Source organism: Linepithema humile, chromosome 6, assembly GCF_040581485.1.
Source record: "Linepithema humile isolate Giens D197 chromosome 6, Lhum_UNIL_v1.0, whole genome shotgun sequence".
Classification (NCBI taxonomy): Eukaryota; Metazoa; Arthropoda; class Insecta; order Hymenoptera; family Formicidae; genus Linepithema; species Linepithema humile.
In genome coordinates this window covers 19,479,000-19,502,455 of record NC_090133.1, presented here as the reverse complement: position 1 = coordinate 19,502,455, position 23,456 = coordinate 19,479,000, and the positions used below count along the sequence as shown (strand labels likewise).

At 38.0% G+C, this 23,456-nt stretch overlaps 1 protein-coding gene across 4 annotated transcripts in view; it reads right to left on the bottom strand.

Annotated features, from left to right (window-relative positions):
* Positions 1–23,456, bottom strand: part of LOC105678744 (growth factor receptor-bound protein 14-like) — a 242,162-nt gene that overhangs the window by 154,852 nt on the left and 63,854 nt on the right. For all 4 annotated transcript variants that reach the window (XM_012378309.2, XM_012378310.2, XM_012378312.2 and 1 more), the window contains 5 exons: positions 13,976–14,154; positions 13,362–13,518; positions 11,941–12,071; positions 10,328–10,408; positions 10,108–10,239 (listed from right to left, as the gene is read on the bottom strand). In XM_012378309.2, coding sequence (XP_012233732.1) covers positions 10,108–10,239; positions 10,328–10,408; positions 11,941–12,071; positions 13,362–13,518; positions 13,976–14,154 — 680 coding nt within the window. The remainder of the gene's footprint in view (positions 1–10,107; positions 10,240–10,327; positions 10,409–11,940; positions 12,072–13,361; positions 13,519–13,975; positions 14,155–23,456) is intronic.

Below are 23,456 nucleotides of genomic sequence, written 5' to 3'. Positions count from 1 at the left end.
AAAAAGGAAAACAATCCGCGAAATACTTACCGTATGCACGGTGTTGAATTACAACGGTGGATTAAATTGACGATTTTTCACAGTCTCGCCCAAGACCGTTGACGAGAAGGAGCGTCGCTCTCTCTTGACTGTACCCGCGAGAATTCTATAATCTTTCATCCGAATGGAAACCAGTCGTTTGTCTCTATGGCGCGATGAGATTACGGAAGTTTCGTTGGAAATTTCCATAAGCGGATTATTCCGTTAACGCCGCGACAGAACTCAAGGGGTTAGGTGGGGAATTAAACAGTTGAAAAAATCGATTTTTGGTTTCCCGCAGACTCCCGTGTATACCCGAAATGCTAATGTTAAAACTAATGCCAAATCCATATTCAATGTAATCCTGAAAGTGTAGCACAGGAGACCGCATTTTAGATGCGAGATTTCAATCGATTAATTAATATTCGCCCGAGAAGTGATTAACTTTTACCAAATAAATAGAATTTCGATAAATTCTTGTAATTCTCGCTATAAAATTAATTAAAACAAATTTATAAAATTAAATTAGAACAAATTAGTTTATATTTGTCATCTAACGATATACGACGTCATAAATACTTTAATACTGCTTACGCGTTTGACAACGATCTATGGCAGTTGCTTTGTTGAACCAGTTTTGCCGTTTACAAGAAAGAAACAATTACGTTAGCTGAATTTGTCAACTAAGCCTCGCAACATGTTCTTTACCGGTCAGCCTGCCATTCAGAGAAACCGGTCCATCGACATGGATACGGAGCTCAAAACGTCCGCGCGCACACGGATGGGATCCTTTCAGCGATGACACGTAAAGGGTCGTTGTACCGAGTACTGACTTCGCGCTGCGAATAGCGGTGCTGACAGCTGACGCGTGCTCGTCGCGTGCTGCATACAATAAATGCAGCTGTGTTTCTGTGAGTATTACGTAGTTATTATCCTGCGCGCGTGTGTGCAATGCAAAGAAACATTATCGATGTAAAACTAACAAGTCATAACGTCGTGAGAAAAAATGTTTTTTCGGTCAATAATGTTAGAATGGCGTAAAAGCAATGACAAATAAAGCGCAAATTAATCTGTCCTCAATACAAAACTGTTTTTAAAATGCACTTTGCGAATTAAAAATAAACTTTTCGCAATCCGTTGAAATTTATGAATCTGAAACACTTTTAGCGCACGATATTTCTCTGCATATTAGAGCGTTAAAAATTAATTTTTATGCCCTTGTGTCAAGATCAAATTTATTGATTGCAGCGAATTTGAATCAGTGATTGTGCGTTCCCAAAGTACTTGCGTAAAATAGAGGAAGGAAAAAGTAAGAGGAAGATTGAGTAGATAAGAAAAACCTAGCATTCCCGTTCCTTGCTTCCACCTCCCCTGCCCACCCGCGAGCAAAGAGAGCTAGACTTCTCAGGGACTAATAGTGCACGAAGGGTCGCCTCAGGAAAGCATTACGAGAAAAAGAGCGCCATTAAAGGCGAGTTTAGGGGGACGAAACGACTTTAAGTGCACGCTTAACCGTACCTGGTAGTTGTTAAGTCAGCGGTTCAACCTTTCCGTCTCTGCGTGAACAGGAAGAAAAAATTATGATAATAGAGGAGAAAATATAACAGCGATAAATAATAAATCTACATTTAGCAATCATCTATCCTGATTATCGATAGCGAAAAAAAATTCGGACTCCACAACAGTTTCGAAAAGTTATCAAAAAATTCGAACTTGAGAATTGTCTTGATATTTTCGGTAAGAAGACATCATCATCTCCGGATTTCACGCGGAGTCTCACTGGCATAAAACATCTCACATATTTATGGCTCTATCCTATGTACGCGATATGACCTCCTTCATGTCGCCAGAGTCCGCGAACGAGCGTGTGTACGGACCAGGGGCTCCTCGTCCGCTCGGAAAATATACCGGCGCGCAAGCTTATCGTGTTTCACAAGGAATTTAACCCGCTTTTTTATCCCGGACACGGGGGCGCGTGCGCGAGCGCGAACGGGGCGAACTGCAACGGAATTTATCCTCTATAATACGGCAGACCGTGCGATAAAACATCGGCGACGATGACACTTCTACGGCCCTCGGAGCGCGGGGCTCATTTTTCACAGACGCCAGCGTCGTCGTTGCGCGATCCGGTGCATAGCGCGTAATGATTTACCCAACCTGTCACGCGCTGGAATATTTCGTTGCCCCGAGTATCGTAAGATAAATGAGAACATATCGGCGAGAGTTATTCATTAGACCAAAAAAAAAATACAAAAAATAAACTAAAATTAAAAAAAATTGTAATATCATAAGAATTCTAACCATTTTTGTGCTATCTGCGGAGTCTATGCAAAGTATTTATTTAAAAAAGTCGACTCTAAATGTACTATTTATAAATCCTTTTTCTAATAATTTATTCAATAAATACAATATTTTTAAAACATAAATTGTTTTCTTCTCCATCTTTTATAGATAATCCAACGGTACTTTTCTTTACTCTAACGCAAAGTAATGCCCGTTAGCGAAGTCTAACTCCGTCTCGTATCTGCGTACCGCTTCCTACTGTCATCGGCGGGGATGCTTCGAGGGGTTTACCCTTTTTCTCTCTCTTTCTCTTTCCAGTCGGGCCTCGTTAAGTGCCTCGATAACTCCGCTGCGCGAGAACAAGCGAGCTCATGATTGAGCGCGGCGAGAAAGAACCAGTTTACTGACACGGGCTATCTGCCTCGATTTCCATTCATCGGCCAGAAGGAGGAAAGGAGAAATAGAGAGAGAGCGAAAGAGAGAGAGAGAGGGGGGAGAGGGAGAGAGAGAGAGAGAGAGAGAGAGAGAGGGGGGAGGGGGAGAGAGAGAGAGAAAGACAATCGGTCTTGGTTACCGACAACGGAAGGTCCGCCCTCGTTGCCGCAGCTAATCTAACGCGCCCAGACGATGGCCGTTAGTCGACGTAATCTATCAAGCGGACCACTCTTCCGGAAGAGGAGCCACGGCCAGGTCGCCGACGGAATGGACCTCTCCTCCGCGCGCTTCACCAACGAGAGAGCTCTCTCGCCGGCTTTCCACCAGCTTTTTCGGTCGGTTCCGTCGTTAATTGCGAGGAAGGGCGACACTGAAGCGAGATTCATTCGCATGGCGCCCAACAATGGCGAGCATTGAAAAAGAGCGTGGACATTTGCAATTTTGAAAGGTCGACCAAAGAATAAATTATTGCAATATTTTAATATACAGTGTCGAAATATTAGCAGCAATTAGCGCATATTAACTAGTGTGTGTTATCGTTAATTCAAATTAATTAATAATTAATTTGAAAATTTTTAATTTATATTGAATTAAATTTTTGGCACTTGTCCTACTTGAGGAAAATTTTAATAAAATAATGTGCATACAAATGTACACAAATCTGACACAGAATTAGAACTGTATAAACCGCATAGATCAAGAATTAGAGCAACGGTTATTTCAAGTTTCTAAGTGACGAAGAGAAACGGAAAGCGAAAAATGAAAAGAAAGCAAGTATCTGCATCGCCACGCCCTCGCTTTCTGACTTTCGCGAAAAGAATCCAATTCTGAATGCAGGAGCTCGCGTCTAATTATCGGATCGTTCTTTTTGCGGGAGCGGGACTTTGCGCGCGCGCCCGTATCGCGCTTCGCTCACGGATCATCAGTCACGGTTGTTTGCCGCGGAAAACCGTCAGCCAGCCCCCTTTTTTCCCGTGCCGCCGCCGTCGACGTCTCTCCACCCTCGGCTTTCCACTCTGGAGAATCGTCTTCCGACTCTCGCGTAAACGGGATACTTCGTAAAAAGCTTCTCGCGCGCGAGGCAACCGCGACATCGCGACGTCGCCGCTCTCTCGGCGTCGTGGTCTTCGTCGTCTTCGTTGTCGTCGTCGCCGAGAGTCGATAATAAATGCAGAGCGATCGCTAGCGCGTCTAACAGCTAACGACCGGAGTTCCAGCCCTTCTATGTAAATCAGCCGTCGTTATCTTTCGTAACGGCGCCGTATCTACTCCGTTAACGTTCCCCGTGAGATACAAGATACGCCCCCCCCGTCCCCTCTCACGCCATTCGCTTACTCGAAACTTCGATTACGACGGAAGCTGCGGAAAACTTCGTGAATGGACCGGGAGACCGCGGCCCAAAGTTACCTTGCGGACCCGGGGGTCCCAGGAATCGGATGAGACGATAAACAGAACAATGGAGGTCTCTGGGTTCCGTGACAGGACACTGATCTTATACGGCGCGCGACTGGAGACAAAGTGCACCAAGTATCTCTTCGCCTGGTTGGCCGTCGCACAATGTATCCCCCCGACCAGCGTAGACAATTTACTCAACCGTTATACCGAATTACATTTACCGCCAAACGCGCGCGTGAGCGTCTATAACGGCGCGGCCGAGCGTGCAGGCCTAAGTAAAAACAGACGCTCGATAATAGAAAGACAGATGCGAGAAATATAAATGATAATTTAAAAACACGCACACGCAGAATACTTTATGCGGTTTCTATGATGGAATATATGGAATATATGAAATATATGGAAATATATGGAATATATGGAATATATGGAATATATGGAAAAACTATCTGCGCATTCTGTATTCCGATAAGTAAATATATGTATATAGCGACACAGAGACAAATGACTCACGAAAATCGGCGATAATGAAAACAATGACCTCCATATCTAATGCTGCAAACAAAACACGACGGCGTTTTGTACCGAGCGACGGACGCATTAACGCTAATATCGTAGGCCATAATTTATGTCTCGCAAAATGCGTTTTTTATGACCACACGAGGATACAGTAATCGCAGCAACGCGAGCGACGATCATCCTTCTTCGCGAGGTGTAAACGCGTAAGTAACGACGCAACCGAGAACAATTGTAAACGTTAATGTTGTGACAATGCAGACGGTCACCATCACTCAGTTTTCTCGCAATGCCGACGCCGAACACGAATGTCATCGCAAAATCGATAGACCATTACGTAACTAATTATGTACATACCGACACCTCGCGCTTACCTTGAATTCAATTCGCCCCGCGCGCCCGTACCATTATCGGCCGATCGAAATTGTCTATCGGTCCGCTTCCGGCGTGCGTTCGCGCGCGCGATCACGGATGGTATTACGTGTAAATCGAGATTGACAGCGTCGAGACGCGCTCCGACGTCGACAGGCGAACATCCTGAGGATTAGCTATCATATTACATAATCTCATTATCTACCGTGGTCGCGCGAGACTCAAATAAAAAAAAATAAAAAAACTGAAGCGAATGGCAACGAAACACGCGTATTGCCACACGAAATCAATCGAGATATAAATGAAATTTCGACCTTTTCACGGAAATGTAATTGGACGGAGAATACAGTAACCAGCAAAATTCTTTTTTCTGTCTCTCTTTCTCTCCTTCCTCTTAATCAGTCCTGTTTGTCAAAAATGATATTGAATATTCATATTAAATTTCTATATTTGAAAAAGCGGCAAGACGCTCGCGATATTTTTCCCGAGATTACTTTCGAGATCAGCTATTTCGTTCGGCGCTTAACGACACACCGTGGAGATCACGCGTTAATGCGATTACCGTACTTACAATAAATTTACAGAGAAGGAAGTGAGGACAAATTGGTAGAGTGGACCATCGCGGTCGTAAAGTACGTGCCCCGTCGGCAATTTTACTTGTCCCCGTTTGTCGATTTGCTCGCACGAGACACTTCTCACGACCAGTCGCAGCGAACAATTATGTTAAGTAACGAAACTCGTTTAGAGCTCTCACCGATAGCCAGCGCGAAGGAGTATTTATATTTCTACGGAAAACGCGCGCGCAATTCGCTCTACCGGATCGTCCTCTCGCTTGGAAGTTTTTTGCCGATAGAATTGATCGTACGTAGCGGACAGAGAATTATCCTGCCGTCGCGGGTACGTTTCCGCGATAACGGCGCCACGCCCGCTGCTGCGAGGGAGGAAATGAAAAAGGGGGTTAGCGGGGACGAGATCGGACTCCGCGGGGATAAAGCCGAGGGGGTGAATGCAACGGGATGGCGAATCCTAACAGTCGCCTGGCAATAAAAACGCCGAGCATCGGCATTTGCAATAAGTCGAACGTAAACGTCAACGTTTCTATTTAACACACACGGATAATTTATAGACGTTAATTAAGCTGAAGCATCCATGTTCCTATTTCATACGCGTAATTTACAGAGATCGTTAATTAATCCGATATAATATTAACTATTCAGGTTTACGACCGCTTCTCTCTCGATAACTTTTTAACGCAACCAAGTATGTCAACTCCTATAGATACGTAATTAAGTTTTCATCTCCAAAATTATAGGCGACATAGTTTCGAAATAATAACTATGCCTTCAGTAAAATTTGTGCAACTAATCATCCGACGCGCGCGTAAAATGGAGGCGCGATAAATCAACATCTCTAAAGTTGTACGCGCGACAAGAAGATAATAAAAGCGTCGCAAGTTTATTCTGATCCCCCAAAGTGCATCAACGTATATTGAATGTGCATATTACATGTGGCACTCACGCTGATACGTTGCCGTCCGCGAAGAACAATAAACAAGACTCGTTCGCCGCGGCCAACGACCGTCGTAAAAGCGCAGCCTAACATTAAAGCTTCGGTAACGTCTCTCGATGACGTCTCCCCGAGGAGCAAAGTGTGCGCTAGAAATTAAGAGGAAGCGGATATATACCGCGCGTCCGAGGGAAACTCCAGCGCGAGATAAGACCGTCGGCTGGCAGGAGTTGCGGTAGAAGTTCATAAATTATTCGCCAGGAGGACCGAAATAACGGCGTGAACGTTAAGGTTAGTAAGGATTATTCACGGCGCACCTAAAGCCGTATTATTTAGCATCGGTACCTATATTTTCTCGCACCCGGTTCGCTTTCCCGCGCAATTGTCGCGTTCTTCTCCATTACCTCACCAGGGAGCCTTTTCCCCCCTTCAAGCCGTTTTCTAACAGATCTTTCATGCACGCCGCGCTCTTACACGCACAGCCGAGTCGTGCGTTGCGTAAGATTCGCGGTGTGCACCCTTGCGTCAAATTTATCGCGCGTTACTTATTACAATCGAGATTACGCAATCGTTTCGTTTTGCGTTTTAACCAAGGTTTTTTACATGGCCTACGTAAAAATACGGGAAAGGTAACTAAGTTTTTATGACGAGTTAAAAGAAGTGAATGAGGCATACATTTCACGAACAATGGAATTCCGTGCAATTTGCGATTACAATTGAGAGTACGCGCGTACGTGTACGAATATCCATATAATGCCCGATACGTTGCGCACGCGAATTAATGTTAACATTCGCATGCGAGTTCTAATATAAAACCGAGACGGCAATAATGCTGCGTCCCAGTGGAAAAAGAAAGGCTCTTTTTTGCGTGAGAGTAACCGCCGAATCGATCTAGCGACGATAATAAAAAGGGACACGGATAGTAATTGCGAGAGTATCGCGAGGTATTTCACTTTTAGTCGGGAGAAGATATACAGACTTTCGAAACGAGCATAATTAAGCCTTATACGGACAAGGAAAGTTCGCTCCGTGAAATTTCAACGAAATTTATCTTCAAAAATAAACTTCTAGACTTTGCAAGAGATCACGTCGCTAAAGGGGTAAAGCGATATCGGATCGTCATACTAAAAGGAAGGATAGAGAAGCGCGGAACGCGCGACGAGAACCCGTATCTATGAAGAAAATCCGATTTGTGCAAGAAGCTGTGAGATTCACGAGACGTGTATGTGTGCGTCTGTATGTATTAGTCGCCATAATCGAGGATCGATAAGCTTGAATTGCGATATGCGGCAGTACTGTTAAAACCTATCGCGATTCGTCGTAAAATTTCCTGTCATTGCGTAAACTTAATCTTTTTCTCTGCGAAGAGATTACATCACGTATCGTAATAACGACGTACTCGTATCCCATCTTGTCCCGAGGTGTCGGTGCGAAGCACTAACAATGAACGGCGGGAACTTTTTACGGAACGACGCTTTCGTCCGACGAGATATTAGCCGCTGATACGCCGGTATCGCCGGAAGCGGTGGAGCTTGAAATAATTAAATCATGTTCTTACGCGCTAACGCTGGGCGCGAAGCCAATCAACTTGCGTTTCAAGCCGGTTCTCGGCGCGACGCGAAGGATAAAAGAAAAACGCTGCGTATGTCTCGACTTTCATTATTAATTACAACGACAATACTGGTTATTAATTAGTGAACTTCTAGTAAAAAATCGCGCAATACATTGTATAAAAAAAAGAAAAAGACCTACAAACAAGCAGACCCCATCACATGTTCGTATTTTTTCACTTGGGAATAAATATTGATTTGCACTAGATAAGACTCCATGACGTAGATCATATTAAGTACTTTTGCTCAATAACGTATGCAAATAGAGCACTTGCAAACATATATCGAAGCATTGATATACGCAGATAATGGGAGAATGTTCAGCGATAATATTTCACGAGCGCAGTCGGGTTGTGTGTATGTCTGTAATTATTCGCCGCGCTATCGTTATTTAACTAGATGAATCACCAGTCGAAACGATCGCAGTCGTAACTCACTCGATATTTTATGCGTGTGTGACAAATGGATTTCTTTTTTTTGGGCTTTTTTGTCATAGGATACGTGCGATATTCGGATAATCGCTCGCTCGCCGATATGATTCTGGCTTTAATACGCGACGATTAATGACGCGCGACGCGGAAGCGCGGGGTTCACGAAACGAGCGTTCGGCCATAGCCGTCAGTTTTAACGGCGACACGCCGGTAGCTACCGGTCGTACGCGCGTCGATGTATCCGAATAAAATTAATTGCAAAACAAATGATAGCGGCACACCTACAGGCTGAATTCGGAAATCGTCGTGCATTAACTAGCCGCTAGTTATCTCGAAAATGACTACCTTACGCCTCGCGTATCATCGAGTGAGCGACGGTTGCCAACCGTATCGCACGGTGTTAATTATGCAAATGAATTTGTTCGATGGCTGGGCCAAATTAACATTACCATCAAACCGAAATATATTGTGGGACAATTCTACAGAGAGCCACAATTCAAGGAGAAAAAAGATATCGCCTCGTGTGATTCCGGACTTCTCTAAAAAATTTATCATATCGTAAATTATTTAACCGCACTCTTTGTGATTGCAATTGTTATATATATATAATCATGTAATCACATAACCGTCAGTTATTTACGAAAAATTCAGCGTTTTTTAATAATTTATATTATTTTAATTTTAAATATATAAATTATAGATTTTCAGACTATAATTACAAGTATTTCGCGACATAGTTATAAAAGATATTTAATATTGCTAGCTTAATTTAAATATTACGTATTGTAGCTACGTTTAGAATACAGCTCCGAATATAGAAAGATGTTACATAAGGAACTACTGATTCTTAGTGTTAGTAAATGAACGTATTCAGCTTGCGATGATTAATACGTTAACATGAAGTGATGGTGAGTTTCTCTTCTTTCTTACGCTCGATTATCTTTATGTGATCGCGGTAGAAAATGCAACCTCGCGAAGAAGATCGGGTTCTTACTGACTCATCACCGGTGAAACGTTCTTTAAAGTACGAGTAAGCGATTCCTAGACGGTAAACGATCGTCAAGCTCTACGTGCATCGACGAGCGTTCTCGCAGGTGCTAACACTTTTCTCAAGGACTTCGCGGGGCCATCCGTTACGGATGAGTCATAACGTTGTCGGCAATTTATTCGTAAGTCATTAAGCGACATTAACATGTAACAGCTGGATATTGTTTTCGTGGAAAAGATATGACACGAAAAATGCACCAGTCTTTTTATAACCAAGTTATAAAAAGAAACTATTATCGATAAAAACTTTGCATTACATAAATGTGGTGTGAAACATGAACGGTAAATTTCTACAATAATTTAATATATTGATGTTAATTTAACTCGATTTTTAGCCCGAGTTTATTCGTTATATAGTGACAAGTTTTGAGAGAAATCAGTAATCACCAGCACAAGGCAAAATTGTGATATATAAATATTGCATAATAAAAATTGCGATTTACTTTGATACGAATAATTCGCAATTTTCGCAAAAAGATAAAAAAAAAACTCACCCTCTTCGTCGTGTAGAGTTTCCGGCCTTGAAGCAGCATGTAGATCTTTTTCCAGCCGTCCGAGTTCACATGTCGCATCCACACCATGCTGAATACTTGTGGACATTCGCTGTCCTCTCGTAACAAATAATTCTGTAATGTGAGTAGCGTATTTGTTTCTATTTTAATTAACAACATTTTCACTCATGGTACATCAGCAGAAAATCATACATGTACTTACCTTTAATGCGCTCTCGGCTTCTGTGAATGTGCCCCGGTCTTCTCCGCTTGGAAACGCGACCATGTCGGTGGGAAAAAATTGCTGCAAAAACAATGCAAAAGCGTTTTTTTATATCATCGTTATTTTTATCATCAAAAAATGAAAATTTAGATACTTTTGACGCTGGGAAAAATAACCTAAAAATGATGCCAAGATGGATTTAACACACTTCGACAAATGGGAGAATAAATATCTCATATTTCGTAAATATCTCGTCATGAAGTGGTTCTAGATATATATAGACATATTATTTCAAAATTTTTCTAAAGATTTCGACGGATGAAACAAGAGAGTTCGTTTTACGAGAAAACAAAGTTGTCCCAAGACTTTTCTCTCCTCTTTGAAGTGCGTCGATTACTACGTACAGTTTTCGAAGTTTCCGCGTTCGTTATCCTTTAATTGGCCAATCATCGGCAAATGGAGGCTAAGTTACAAGATTTATGAAATCCGTAGCGGACTGGTTTTCAAACCGCTAATTGATATCGGTTCAAGTATATTAATTAGTGAGTTTAACTAGCGCCAAACAAACCACCAGCTTTTATATGTTGCATAATTTCTGTTCTCAAACAAAGTTTAACAATATTACTACTACAAAATCTTATTCAACTTTTATATATCATTAATACCTTCTGTATAATTCCGATGTATTGAATTTAAAACGAAACTACGCGGCCAATCCTGTAAAAGGACATGAACATACAATCAATACCGCCGAATTCTCTAGACTCCATAACGTTCCTCATACACACTGTCTCTCATGCCATCTGGACATCTTTTCCAGATAGCTCCTAGTGAAAGGTTGAGGGATAATATGAATCGTCGGTAAACGAGAAAACTCACCAGGTATTTGAATACCGACGCTGATATCGACGAAGTACTGTTAAAGCTTGCCAGTGTCGATATTATCGTATTTAGGATCAATTTCATAAAAATATGTTACTTTATAATGTGTGCGCATATATTAAATATTTGTAAGTAATAAATATATTGCAATATGCTAAACGTCTGGATAATTATGCGGGAAAACTCAGAATGATCGATAAATGTAGGAATTCCTCAATCGTTCGATAATCATGAAAATTTACCTGCAGTCTCTAACAGTAATTCGTTGGTATTTCAGGGTAACCAACATAGCTGATAAAATCAGTCGGTAAGTTACCACGCACAAGTTAATACAATTTACCTCCGGTAAAAATACTGGAAATTTTAGTTTGAGAAAAATACCAAAAAACACAAGTTTTATCATGTTTCAGATAATTTTTAATCTTTTGCAAGTCAAATCAATCTCGACAAATAAATTAATATTAAAGCTTTTGTTTTTTTATTTTAACACTACCAAAGAAAGACAAATATATTATCAATTCTTGGCATTTAGGAAACTTTATAATACAGTACGCTAATTATAATTATAACAATATAATACATTAATTATAATTATGGACTTATGAATTGTTTAAAAACTGCATAGAAAATTACAAAAAAACTATATCAAATATAAAATTGCAAATGATTAATATGTATTCTTTATAAAAAGCGTAAAAAATAATAGAATTATTTATGATTTTCTCACTTACCTTAGGATTAACAAACAATTCATATTTTAGAAAGTCTTCACTGAAATAGAACCTCCTCTCGTAACGCGAAGCAAACATTTCCAGTTCTCTATGGACAGCCAGAATGTCTTCGTGGTCTTCTACTGTACGTTCTGCAACAAAAACATTTTTTTCCGTATATTATATTTCACGTAGTAATAAATTTAACAACTTTTGAAATATAAAAGAATTCAAAAACATATAATCATTATTAATTTTAAAAAAATGACGAAACACTCCTCAGATTTGTTATATTATAAATAGTGTCCTAAATAGTGTCCCCAATTTTTTACATTATTAATTTTTAAATATAAAACTTTCTTATCGCAAAATTAATTAAATTTTTATGTTTTTTATATATTTTTTATGTTTATTAAATCTTTATAACGAGTTTTACATTTACAGATACTGTAAACTGCTTCGACAGATGATCAAATTTATAAAACGATTTGTGATAGAAGTACATTAAACTAAAATAGCGCGACATTTCGATCAAAGTTCTAAACAAACATTCCATACGAAGACACGGCCATGAGTCGCGTTTCTGACCTGCACCAAACTCCTGGAGGCTCGCCCGCTATTGATTCTCGGTTGCATTATAGAACCCTGTGCCGTCTTTACGGCCCTCTTCCTCCCCGCGCCAAGCACACGTTATTTCCGATCCCGAGCGAATACCGTAGAGAAAATTTAAATGATTGGAGTTTTCCCAATGCATTAGAGACTGTCCATCACTTTTCCCTGGGTGCGCCAACGAACTTTTATCGAATTATCTACGTTTTTTTTCGCGCCGATGTTTTTATAGATAAACTGTTTTTTTTTGTAGAAGTTGAACCTGATAAACCACATTCGTCGAGCTTCTAAATAACTTTCAACTGCGTCACGCGAGTGATAATAGCAAAATATCCCGAAAATAATCGTCAATTCGCCGTATTTCTATTTCTACTCGTATTTGTTTCTATCTGCGTTATTGAAAAGCCAATAACAATCCAAATATCGAAAATTTATTAAATTTATTTCTGTAAATGCCATGCATTGTGCTTTGAATTGTGCATGCCCTTCAGTGATGTAAAAAATAAGTATAAAAATTGCAAATGTTAAAATGTTTGTATTTCTTTCTCTCTAAAAGAAGTACTTTTCTGTGAGAATAGCAATCTTACTTCAACGAGTAACTACATGAAAGAGGATAATCGCAGGTTTTCAAAGTACGGTCGATGACACGTTACTACTCGCGTGAGCATGACGAAGAACTGTATATATTTGAGTACTTATTGATTGATTCTTAACTACATTCCAGAGATTCGAGATAGCGTGTAGTAGAATTCGATTTAATTATCCTGATGATAAATAATGAATATGACGACGTAATATTTATAATTATTATATTAATTATTATGCGTACATACCAATTCCTAACTTTGGCCACACCTCGATTATCGACCAGGCAGCACCGATCGTATTTTTCCTGACTTTGAGCATTTCACACAAGTCCATCGTTCGCAGGTTCTTCTCTACGATCAGGGTGGTAAAAGTATGATCGTTGTTATAGAACCGCAATTCTTCCTAGTTGAACGTTTGAAACACATTAGTTATACAAATAAATAGAAATAGTTAATTTAATTAAATTAATTTACAATCTTCTCTCATAATTAAAACCTTAGCTTATTCATTTCATTATTATATTATATATATAAATTATATATTATATATTATAAATAAATTATAAAAAAACACACATATATATATATATATATATCTGTGCACGAGATTTTATTTCATTTTTGTTTTAAAAACAGAACGTATGAAAAAAATACGTTAAATTAATTACGTTAAATTAATTAAAATAATTAAATAAAAAACTTTATTATTTTATCGTATTTACTTACAAATTATATTTCTTTTCATTTTTCACTATAACATAATTCCAAATTTACTTTCTTAATTTTACCAAGCGCTAACAAAGTTGATCAAGAAATAGTTTTAAGTTATTTATTTAAGCACGAAATACTTTAATACATACTTGTCTTTCGTTATCGATCAAGTTCTGATCTTCTCTTCGACTCCTTCGTATCGTATTGTTGAGTTCGAAGATCGTGAGATCGGAACCGAGTCGCTCGTAGCTTGCACTACGACCGACTGTTCGACTATTCGGTAGCGCGGAATTGCCATCGAAGCAGGAGCACATCTTCGGAAACCAATCTGTAAGGATCGAAGAAAAAGATAGAGAAAAATCGATATGGCGCGCAGCGGCTAACAAACAAGAGGGAAAAGGAACATAATTACGACTAAAAAAATCGCACAAAATCTGATAAAACTAAGTTTACTAATATATATGTACTGCAAAGAGGCGTAAGAGCGAGCCCGTTGTACTAGAATCTATTTTACAACTTGGGCTTCATAGGATAGAAGAGATCTATGTCGGGATAGAGCCACTACATTGTCAGTGAGTAAACGTGGCCTCCTCTCGTTTCAAAAGACACAAAAAAAAGACGTAAAAGTGTCAAAATATGAAAGGACAAAACGTGACGTTCGTGCTACCAAGATCGCAGCGGATTACGGGCGCGCTTTCGTATCGAATGCAGTAACTCTATATCTGAATATCGAGGCACAGGGATAAATAGGTAAGTAACTACGTGTTTGTGCTGCGACATTGACGATACATCGTATGCGTGTTCCACGTGGCGGAGCCGTTGCAACGCGAATATTTACGCCTCGCAACCCTCGCGTGCAATTTCGCCGTCTTTATTCCCCCGTTTCAGCCGACGATGATATATCGGACGCGACATAAAGGAGTCATCGCAGGAGTCGTAGAAAAGTCATTTTGCGAGCGCTTAACGAAAAAATCAGCAAAAATGTATAACGCTAATCCGAGGAATCGCCATATGCAGCAGACAGAGACTAGAGACGTCTTTCTAGGCCATGCAGGTCAAGTTTCTAATATAAATCGTTGAGCGATCGAGTATCTCGAAGCGGCGGATATCGGTGTTGTGTAGATGAATCTTGGTCTATATCGAACCCACCCCTTGTCTTTCACTCCGTTCATCCGTGGTCCACATTGTCGTAGCGGTTTGCGTAAACCGACTGATTTATGTTATGCAAAATGTAAAAAAAAAAGGAGAGATTCCATATATTTACTATATTAATTCCGCTATCAAAATTTTATGCAACTTTTTTATACATCAAAAAGTCGATAAAAAAATTTTGAATTGAATACATTTTGATAAATAAAAATCAATAGAAATTTTCATCGAATATCGTAATGATTTCATAAAGCAAGACATAAATATTTTACATAAAATCTATTAATTTTAAAATAACTTTATTATTCTTTCAGTAATAAAATCTTTATAAATTTTAATCAAAAACTCACATATAATACAGACATAAGTTTGATATTTAATACAAGTGAGAAGAGAATCACTTAGCTAAAAATTATATCATAATTTTGAAAATCTATATACATATATATATAAATTTTAATTTTTATAATACATTTTAAAAAATTAAAAATTTTACATTTAAATACATCTATGAATATACTTGTTTCAAGCAAAAAAAAATTAACTGGCGACGACAAATTTATTTAAATTTGCGTAATTAATAACACTGACCGGAAATTTAATTTAAATGTTTTATCAACAACTTCTCAATTAATATATTTTCACAAACTATTTCTTCATAGCACTTATATAAAATCTCCACTTTGTAAAATTCTTTTCGCGCTTCTACCATATTCGTTCCTTCGCGCAATACGCATTTGCGACCTAATCGAAGAATTTTCTTCCGGCTAGCTCGAACACGCAAAAAGTCCCCGCCGCTAAGATACCTTGAAGCAATGAATAGCATCTTAATAACCATTCGTCTGTCTCGTATCCGGGGTCGTGACGACGCAGTAGCAGCAGCCACGAAAGCTCACATGCACTATATATGTGCCAGCGGCACTGATATTGTCGTGTCCGTTGAAATAGCTCATCGTGAATTAGCGATCGCCTTTACACGGAATGAAGACGAGGAAATAAGAAGGGAAAGCTGCATCAACCACGAATCTAATCTAATCAATCTCTAGCTGAAATCACTACTGAACCGAATTCGAAAAATCTTCACTTTTCCTCGTTTGTCTAAGTAATAAATTCTTTTCCTTATCTTCACGAATCAAAGTTTCGACTAGAATTGCAATGTTCTACGAACAACGAGCAAACATTAAGTTAACAGAGAAAACAGGCAATTATATACATTTTCAATTGATTTGGAAATTACAAGTCCCTTTACTTGTTAACTTCCTTTAGTGTAAAATAACTGTTTATAAAATAGAAATTAAATATTAATGCTTTAAACACTAATTTTTAAAAGAAACATAAAATTCCTTTTTGCGCAAACATATAATAGAAAAAAGATCACACATAAACTGCAATTGCACACGAACTACGAATTTCTCTGAAGCTGCTCAAAATCCTGCTAACGTTCCATATTCGCGAAATAGAGAATGTAAATTACCTCGCGGATTATTTCGGGATTTCTGAATTGTCGTCGATAATGTTCGTGGAAAGTCAGTGAAGCATGTTCATTCGCGTTGCAATTGCATGCTTTCGTACTTTGACTTTCATCGAGTCAGCATTTCGTCATAAAAAGTGGATCAAATTCAAACCTGTCACAGCCAATTAACGCTTAACATCTCTGCATAATATCGATTCAATAAATTCTTACTTTTTAACTGGACTTTTAATATCAAAATTACCAGAAATTTATCACTTAATCGTAACACTTTTGTTTACGAATATTATATTTCATTTAATTATTATATTGAATAGTAACAATAAATTTTATAACATCAAATGGAATCGTAATTTGATGAAAATTTATTTTACTATAACTATATAAATATATTTAAAAATCTGCAATCAAGTTTCAAGTTGACTATAGTTTAATAACATAGCAAATGACAGTTTCGGATACAATATACGTATTTTATCGATCGCAGAAGGAATTTCTACCACGCCATCACAGGTTACGAGGATGTCAAGAGTAAGCCTAATCAGTGGAACGATAACAGGACCGAGTGCGAGAGTAGGCTCTCGTATTAGCGGGCCACGTTGACCGTTTATTGCGGCAATTAATTAACTCGCAATCGGCTCGGTATGCGGTACGTAAATGCGCAAAGCACATAATGTCATGCGCCGATTGCAGCTGCCTTTGCGCGACATTTCCGGATTGCATGAATGAAATCTACATAGCACCCACCAAGTTCTAGCAATAAATTTTTACTAAATTATATAATAAACACTTTGTCACATAATGATAAATAAAATAAATTTTTTATTCGCGTAACTTTTTAATCCATGAACGCTTCAGCTAAAAAATTCTAGACTCATTTATCTCTCATTCAAACAACGTAATTATTGAAAGATAGAAAACATCTGCCGAGCTGAAATGCTCTATCAGAAGAGAATATTATCTTCTTAATTCCGAGATGTATGAAACGTATGTATGTAATTTTCGTATCATATAGTTTGTAGCTAGTTTCGTAGCCGCAGCCTTGGCCTACTCTTTCCCGTCTCTACCTACTAACATACTATTTTATCCCATTTCGATGCTCCTTGTAATAATCCGCGGACTGTATATCCATATCTATTTCGTGGTCTCGGTTTTCGCGGATGCATCTATAATTTCGAAGAACGGACGTAACACGAAAAGCATTTAATAACGCACGATGTCTACCGTACTCCTACTCTATATCCTAACACTATCACAATCATAATATTTTTCTATAAGTAAAACATACTATTTATAAGCAATCAAAAATTAATTTCATTATATTTTCGTCGGAAAAAAAAAACAAACTTAAAAAGATAACAAAAATCAAGTTCTTAATTATATCGTGTAGAAACTTGAAATAATTGAAACATTTAGATTGTTTCAGATTTGAATTTGTCTTAATTCCTACGACTATATATTCAAATGTAATTATCTTGGCACCAACGGTTTCTACTACATTTTGCGAATTTGATTTGCAAATTGAACAGAGACATTTTCGTTCGTAAAAGTTATGTATATGAATGTGACTTTAACTGTTATAATTACAAATGTCTGTAAAAATATTCTTAACTACTGTTCTCACAGTGATAGCACGTTATCCCGCTGATATCCCTAAGACACGATTTTAGGATAATTTCGACATTTTGTCCACGATGTTTCTCTCAGTCACGATCGTAAGCTACGTGGTATGCGGGCATCTACCTGTCACGATGACGAAACCGGGTCGTTCCATAAGTGCGAGTCGAAACGTACGCAGCCGCGCCGAGAAAAATAACAGGCAATAATGAGGAACAAACTTGTTTCTCTGGACGCTATCTCATTCATTTATCGTTTATCGCAGAATTTTATCCGTCTCGTGATCAAAGGGCCTTTAACAATCGAAGAAGGGACTCAGTAGATCATGCGTGAAAAATACAATGGTTGCTGATTGTCGTCGTACCGCGGATAAACAACAAAAGCGCAAACGACCTTATCCTTAGAGAAAAATTCATGAAAATAAACAAATAATAAAACATGAGAAAATACGAAAATATATTCGTCGATATATTGCAACGAAAATAAAAGGTAAAAATGTATATTCGCAATATAGAAAATAAAAGTTCTTTTCACATTTCCTTTATGTCCTCATGCAATAACAATTCCGTATAGCACAGTAAAACGTACAAAACAGTAGCATAACAAATTTAAAAGTGTTCCATTTATTCAGAAATCCAAGATACTGATATCTAAATAAGCGAGATACATCGACATAAAGTTTAAATGAGAGTCTCGAGAATCGTGCACCAGCAGATAACTCTCTCCGAACTCAGTGATTGAAACTACAGTGTCCATCTCGCTCAGTTATCGCGGCGGCGGGGCAAATATTTCGGAAGAGAGGAGACGGCCTATGCAAGGTGGATCGATAAGAACCAAGGCAGGCCGAGCTGACTAGGTCGAGCTCGAACGTGTTTTGGTGGCTGCCCCGATTCGCGCTCTCTGCACACACGCGGCTCGTGTAAAATTTTCAGCGTTTCTCCTCTTCCTCCGATGTGGAATAACAAGAAACTGCACGACTCCGGACAGTAAACATCCGATTGTGGCGACAAATATCCACGACAAATATAAAAGCAATTTAGTAATTTAACCGTTTATCCAACAAATCAATTTTTTAAAGATATTATTCATTCATCGTGCATAGATATATCATAGAAATTACTCAATGTAATAACAAATGTTGTTTGAAATTTAATAGTTTTATAATTGTATTATAAAAGTAAGCTAATTTTAATTACACCAATTAATTAAACCAAAATCTATCAAATAAATTAATTAATAAAATTTATAAAATTTCTACGTATTTTTATTATTCGATCAAGAGAAACTTTCGAGAAATTTTCAACAAATTTAATTAATATCAAGAAATATCACATTCCCTACTTCTCTAATGATTCCTTTCACAATATCAGAAGAAACTAACACTTTAGGGAAAACTTCGACTATATTCACTCCAAATTAAATTCGATTGCGTAATCAAGTCAAACTTTAAACCCAAATATTTGCAAAAAAATAATTAATTACAAACACGCGATCTGTAAAATCTCAGTATATTTTTTTTATTCTATAAACAGAAAAAAACTCGAGAGTTTTAATTCTTTCCTAAGAATTTCTTTTTTCTAAGAATTCTTTGGAACGCAGAAAGAAACTAATACCATCTACAGAAATGTAACTTCTGACTATGTTCACTCTATTATAATTTTTGAAGAGATGTATCTCTTTATAATGTACTAAAAAAATGCACAAGAATTTCCCCTGAACTTTTTCTCTGCATAATATAAAAATAATTATATTGAATTTATAATCTACAAAGATAAAATCATTAAATTTCAAAGAGATCGTGATATTTCGTATAATTTATATCAAAGTAATGGTAATCAAAAATAAAAAAATATCACACAATTCAAACAACTTATTCAAAATCCTCAAATTCATCTTATTTTTCAATAAGAACAAAAAACAATCTTCAAGTATTCCGGAATTTTCAGAATGACAATTCCAAAAAAAGTGACTGTGAGATAAACTTAGTTCTCGCAAGAATGGACCGTCGCTTTTTCGCGGCAAGATTTTATAAAAGTATCCGGCACTCGCGGGCTTGCATAAATAAAGGACGATGGCGCGTCCGAGAGGTGTAATCACGAGCCATAACCCGATATCATTGCCAACCGATCACGAGCTCCAATATCTCTTTCACCCTCTCCTTTTTTTACCGCCGCTATGTCGAGCCTCGTGAATGCGTGCCTACATCGCCTCACATCATTCGTTATTTCACTCGTTTGACCCACTGACGTTGCTCATTAAGCCGACCGTCATCCCGTCGATACTGTCCGACGGAGAGAAAAAAACCGGAGACATATGCAAGTATCTCATCCACGTCAAGCGTCTCGAATGCAAAATTATAGTAATTTCTCGATATTTGTCACTATACACTTAATAACATTATGAATATATCAAGATAATGCATATTGAGGAGTTTAAGAAACCCTCAGAAACGAGGATTTAAGGAGAGAAACGCCGGCCGACCAAAAATCGAATCAGCATCACATAGTAGTCTGATAATCGAGTAAGTGATTTACGAGGCAGAGTCAATTTAATTCCGGAGATGCGACGGGCTTTTACAATCACTTCCAAAAAACAAAGTCACCAACCGATACTCCTCTGGCAACGAACAAGGACAGCTGGCTACGCGCCAAGACCACTGTCCGTCCCGACAAAAAAAAAGAAGCGATCCGTTTCAGGTCGCGATGGTCTTCATCGTCTTCGCTTTACGAACCATGCATTGTCGACTTCCGCAGTCGACAAGTTCCACAGACCAACTCGAGGAGCTCTGCGCAAATTGCGTTTTCGAGCGTTTCAAGCATCGTAAGGCTTGGAAAATAAATTTAGCACAATTCGCAAAAATAGATTTCGTTACTCCAGCATCGGCCGAAACGATGCAGTCCGACTGACGAAATAATAACGACTTTTCAGCGACAAACTGCTGCGATCATCACTCATTTGTTTTATCACGAATCTATCAACCTTCGATCAAGCACACCGCAAACGAGTTTCACATTCCTCAAGGACGTATTACGTGAAAACTTCGATCGCGCATTATACTCCTAGTCGACTCCTATTAACGAACTAGAAAGTGAGCTGGTTACGTAGCCAAGATTCATACCGAGCATTATTCGCAGGAATAAATTTCTCTTGAAATTAAAACCACACATAAACGATCGCAAGAATTTTAGATCTCTGAAAACAATTTCAAAGATTGTTTCACTAGAAACAAAGACAAACTTAAACTTTGAAACTCATATTTCTTGATAAGATCGTTACGTATATAGTCGAGCTTTTGTATCTTCCTGATTAAAACCAAAAAAATTTCTCAGCTTGATATTAATAAATTTAATTTCTCGTGAAAATTTTGATTAATTTCTATGATATATGAGTAATTATGTAAACTATTTTCTCCTTTAAAAATCTTTCAAAAATTTAATAAATTATTCGCTCAGGGATTGGTGAAAATAAGAATTAAATTATAAACCATGTTACATAAAAATTTCGAATACGTAAAACGAAATTGCAGGGAAAGTTAGCGTGTTCGATCATAGCTGGAGATTCTGATAATCGCAAAATTTCCTCACAACTCTTCAGTTTTAAGAGAGCGATCACGTCAAGCTCCGATCTCGGTCCCCATGCAAAAATCGGATCGCGCTCTACACAGAAACACGATAGATCAGTTGTTAGTCAAGGACGCGCCAAAAAGAGACCCCCATTAATAAAGGACCATTAAAAGCTACGACAATCGGAGATCTCACCGTTGCGAAAGCAAGCTCAAGGACCATCATGGAGTATATCACAAGAAGCTCTTTACGCAACGACTTTGATCTGCCCGCTCCTTCTCCCCTTTCCTTTCTCAAAAGTAGAGGCCGCACGGTGCTGTTCAAGCCGGCCGAAAAATCGGCGCGGAAAATATATACAGTGTGCAAAAAGCAAGTAATGAATCGTGACACCGACGGAATCTCGGGGTCGCAATCAAATGTCCCGTCGATTCTCGAAGTGGCTATTTCGCTAACGATAATAAGTCGATACGTGACTCTTTTACTAGTAAAATGTAAAATCGTGACTTTTTCACCCATTCGTATCATTGTTCTCATGTACGAATATTTAGCTTTTTATTAGGTGTAAAGTATATAAAATTTATGTAAACGAATAATATATATAAGAAAAATAGATACGAATGGATTAAGATTCAAAAACTAGAGTCAAACCATTCGCAGATAATCCCAAAAGATATGACAATAGATTCGAACTACGAGTGACCTATTATGATACTGAAATTTTATGAAGTGTGCGTGGATTTCTGTGAAAGCACTTGTGAGATCAAAGGATATCAAATGTATCGATAGTGATCAATCGTAAAACATGTATATGAATGTGTGGGTATTACAATGATAAAAATCAAACGGTAGAAATGATAAAATTATATACATCGTTGAAAATATTACAAAATTCGAATCAATTGCTCATATTTCAAAAATTTTTTCATATGTTCAGGTCTTGATGTTGAAGGATTTAATTTTGACTGTGTTTAATTTTGATTTTACAAGTATAATTAATAAATCGCTTTTCTTTCAATAAAAAAGAATCAAGCACTGGATTGACATTCAATATATCGAATGATATTGACTCTGCTTAAAACAACGGAACGAATTTTTCTGTAAAAAGATTTCGAAACATCGCGGTCCACCTGTGCCAGCAAACTTCTTACGGTGATGCCTCGATATTCCAAATCTGAGATTCGTGAAATTTCGCTAAACCGAAAGTCTGTTATCTGTAATTAGGACCCAGATTTTGGTGAGTTTAAAATTAACGAAAAATTAGCTGTAAAATGACAAAATAAAAATACTAACAAAGCATTGATAAATAAATTAAATATTAACTACTTATAATAAAATTCCAAATACTAAAAGCCAATGTATATTAAAATGTATAAATTTATACGTATTCTAGTATATAATGTGAATGTTTTTATTGATTATGTTGATCCTTATGATCAAATTTATCATATTTATCTACAACAGTTGCACCTTTAAATTTGACGATCTAAAAAATAAAGCTCCTTATTTTTTAGAAACAAAATTTTAAATAAAATTATTTTACGTGAGAACACAAAAAATGTATCATATATCGTAAACATCTTGTGCAAAAATTCAAGAAAAAAAAGAAGAAAACAAAAAGAAAAGAAAAAACATCATCAAAACCCGGGTGCCTTGCTTACACCCATCCCACAGAAGAAGATAAATTGATGGTCGGGGAAAACACGACGCACCGCTTGGTGCGAGGCAAAGCGAAACGACGCGTCGCGTGCGTGGCGTCGCGCGACGTTGATCGACTTCTTCTCGAGCGTTCACACGGTCCGACGACGCCCACGGACGGTACCGTTCACCGGT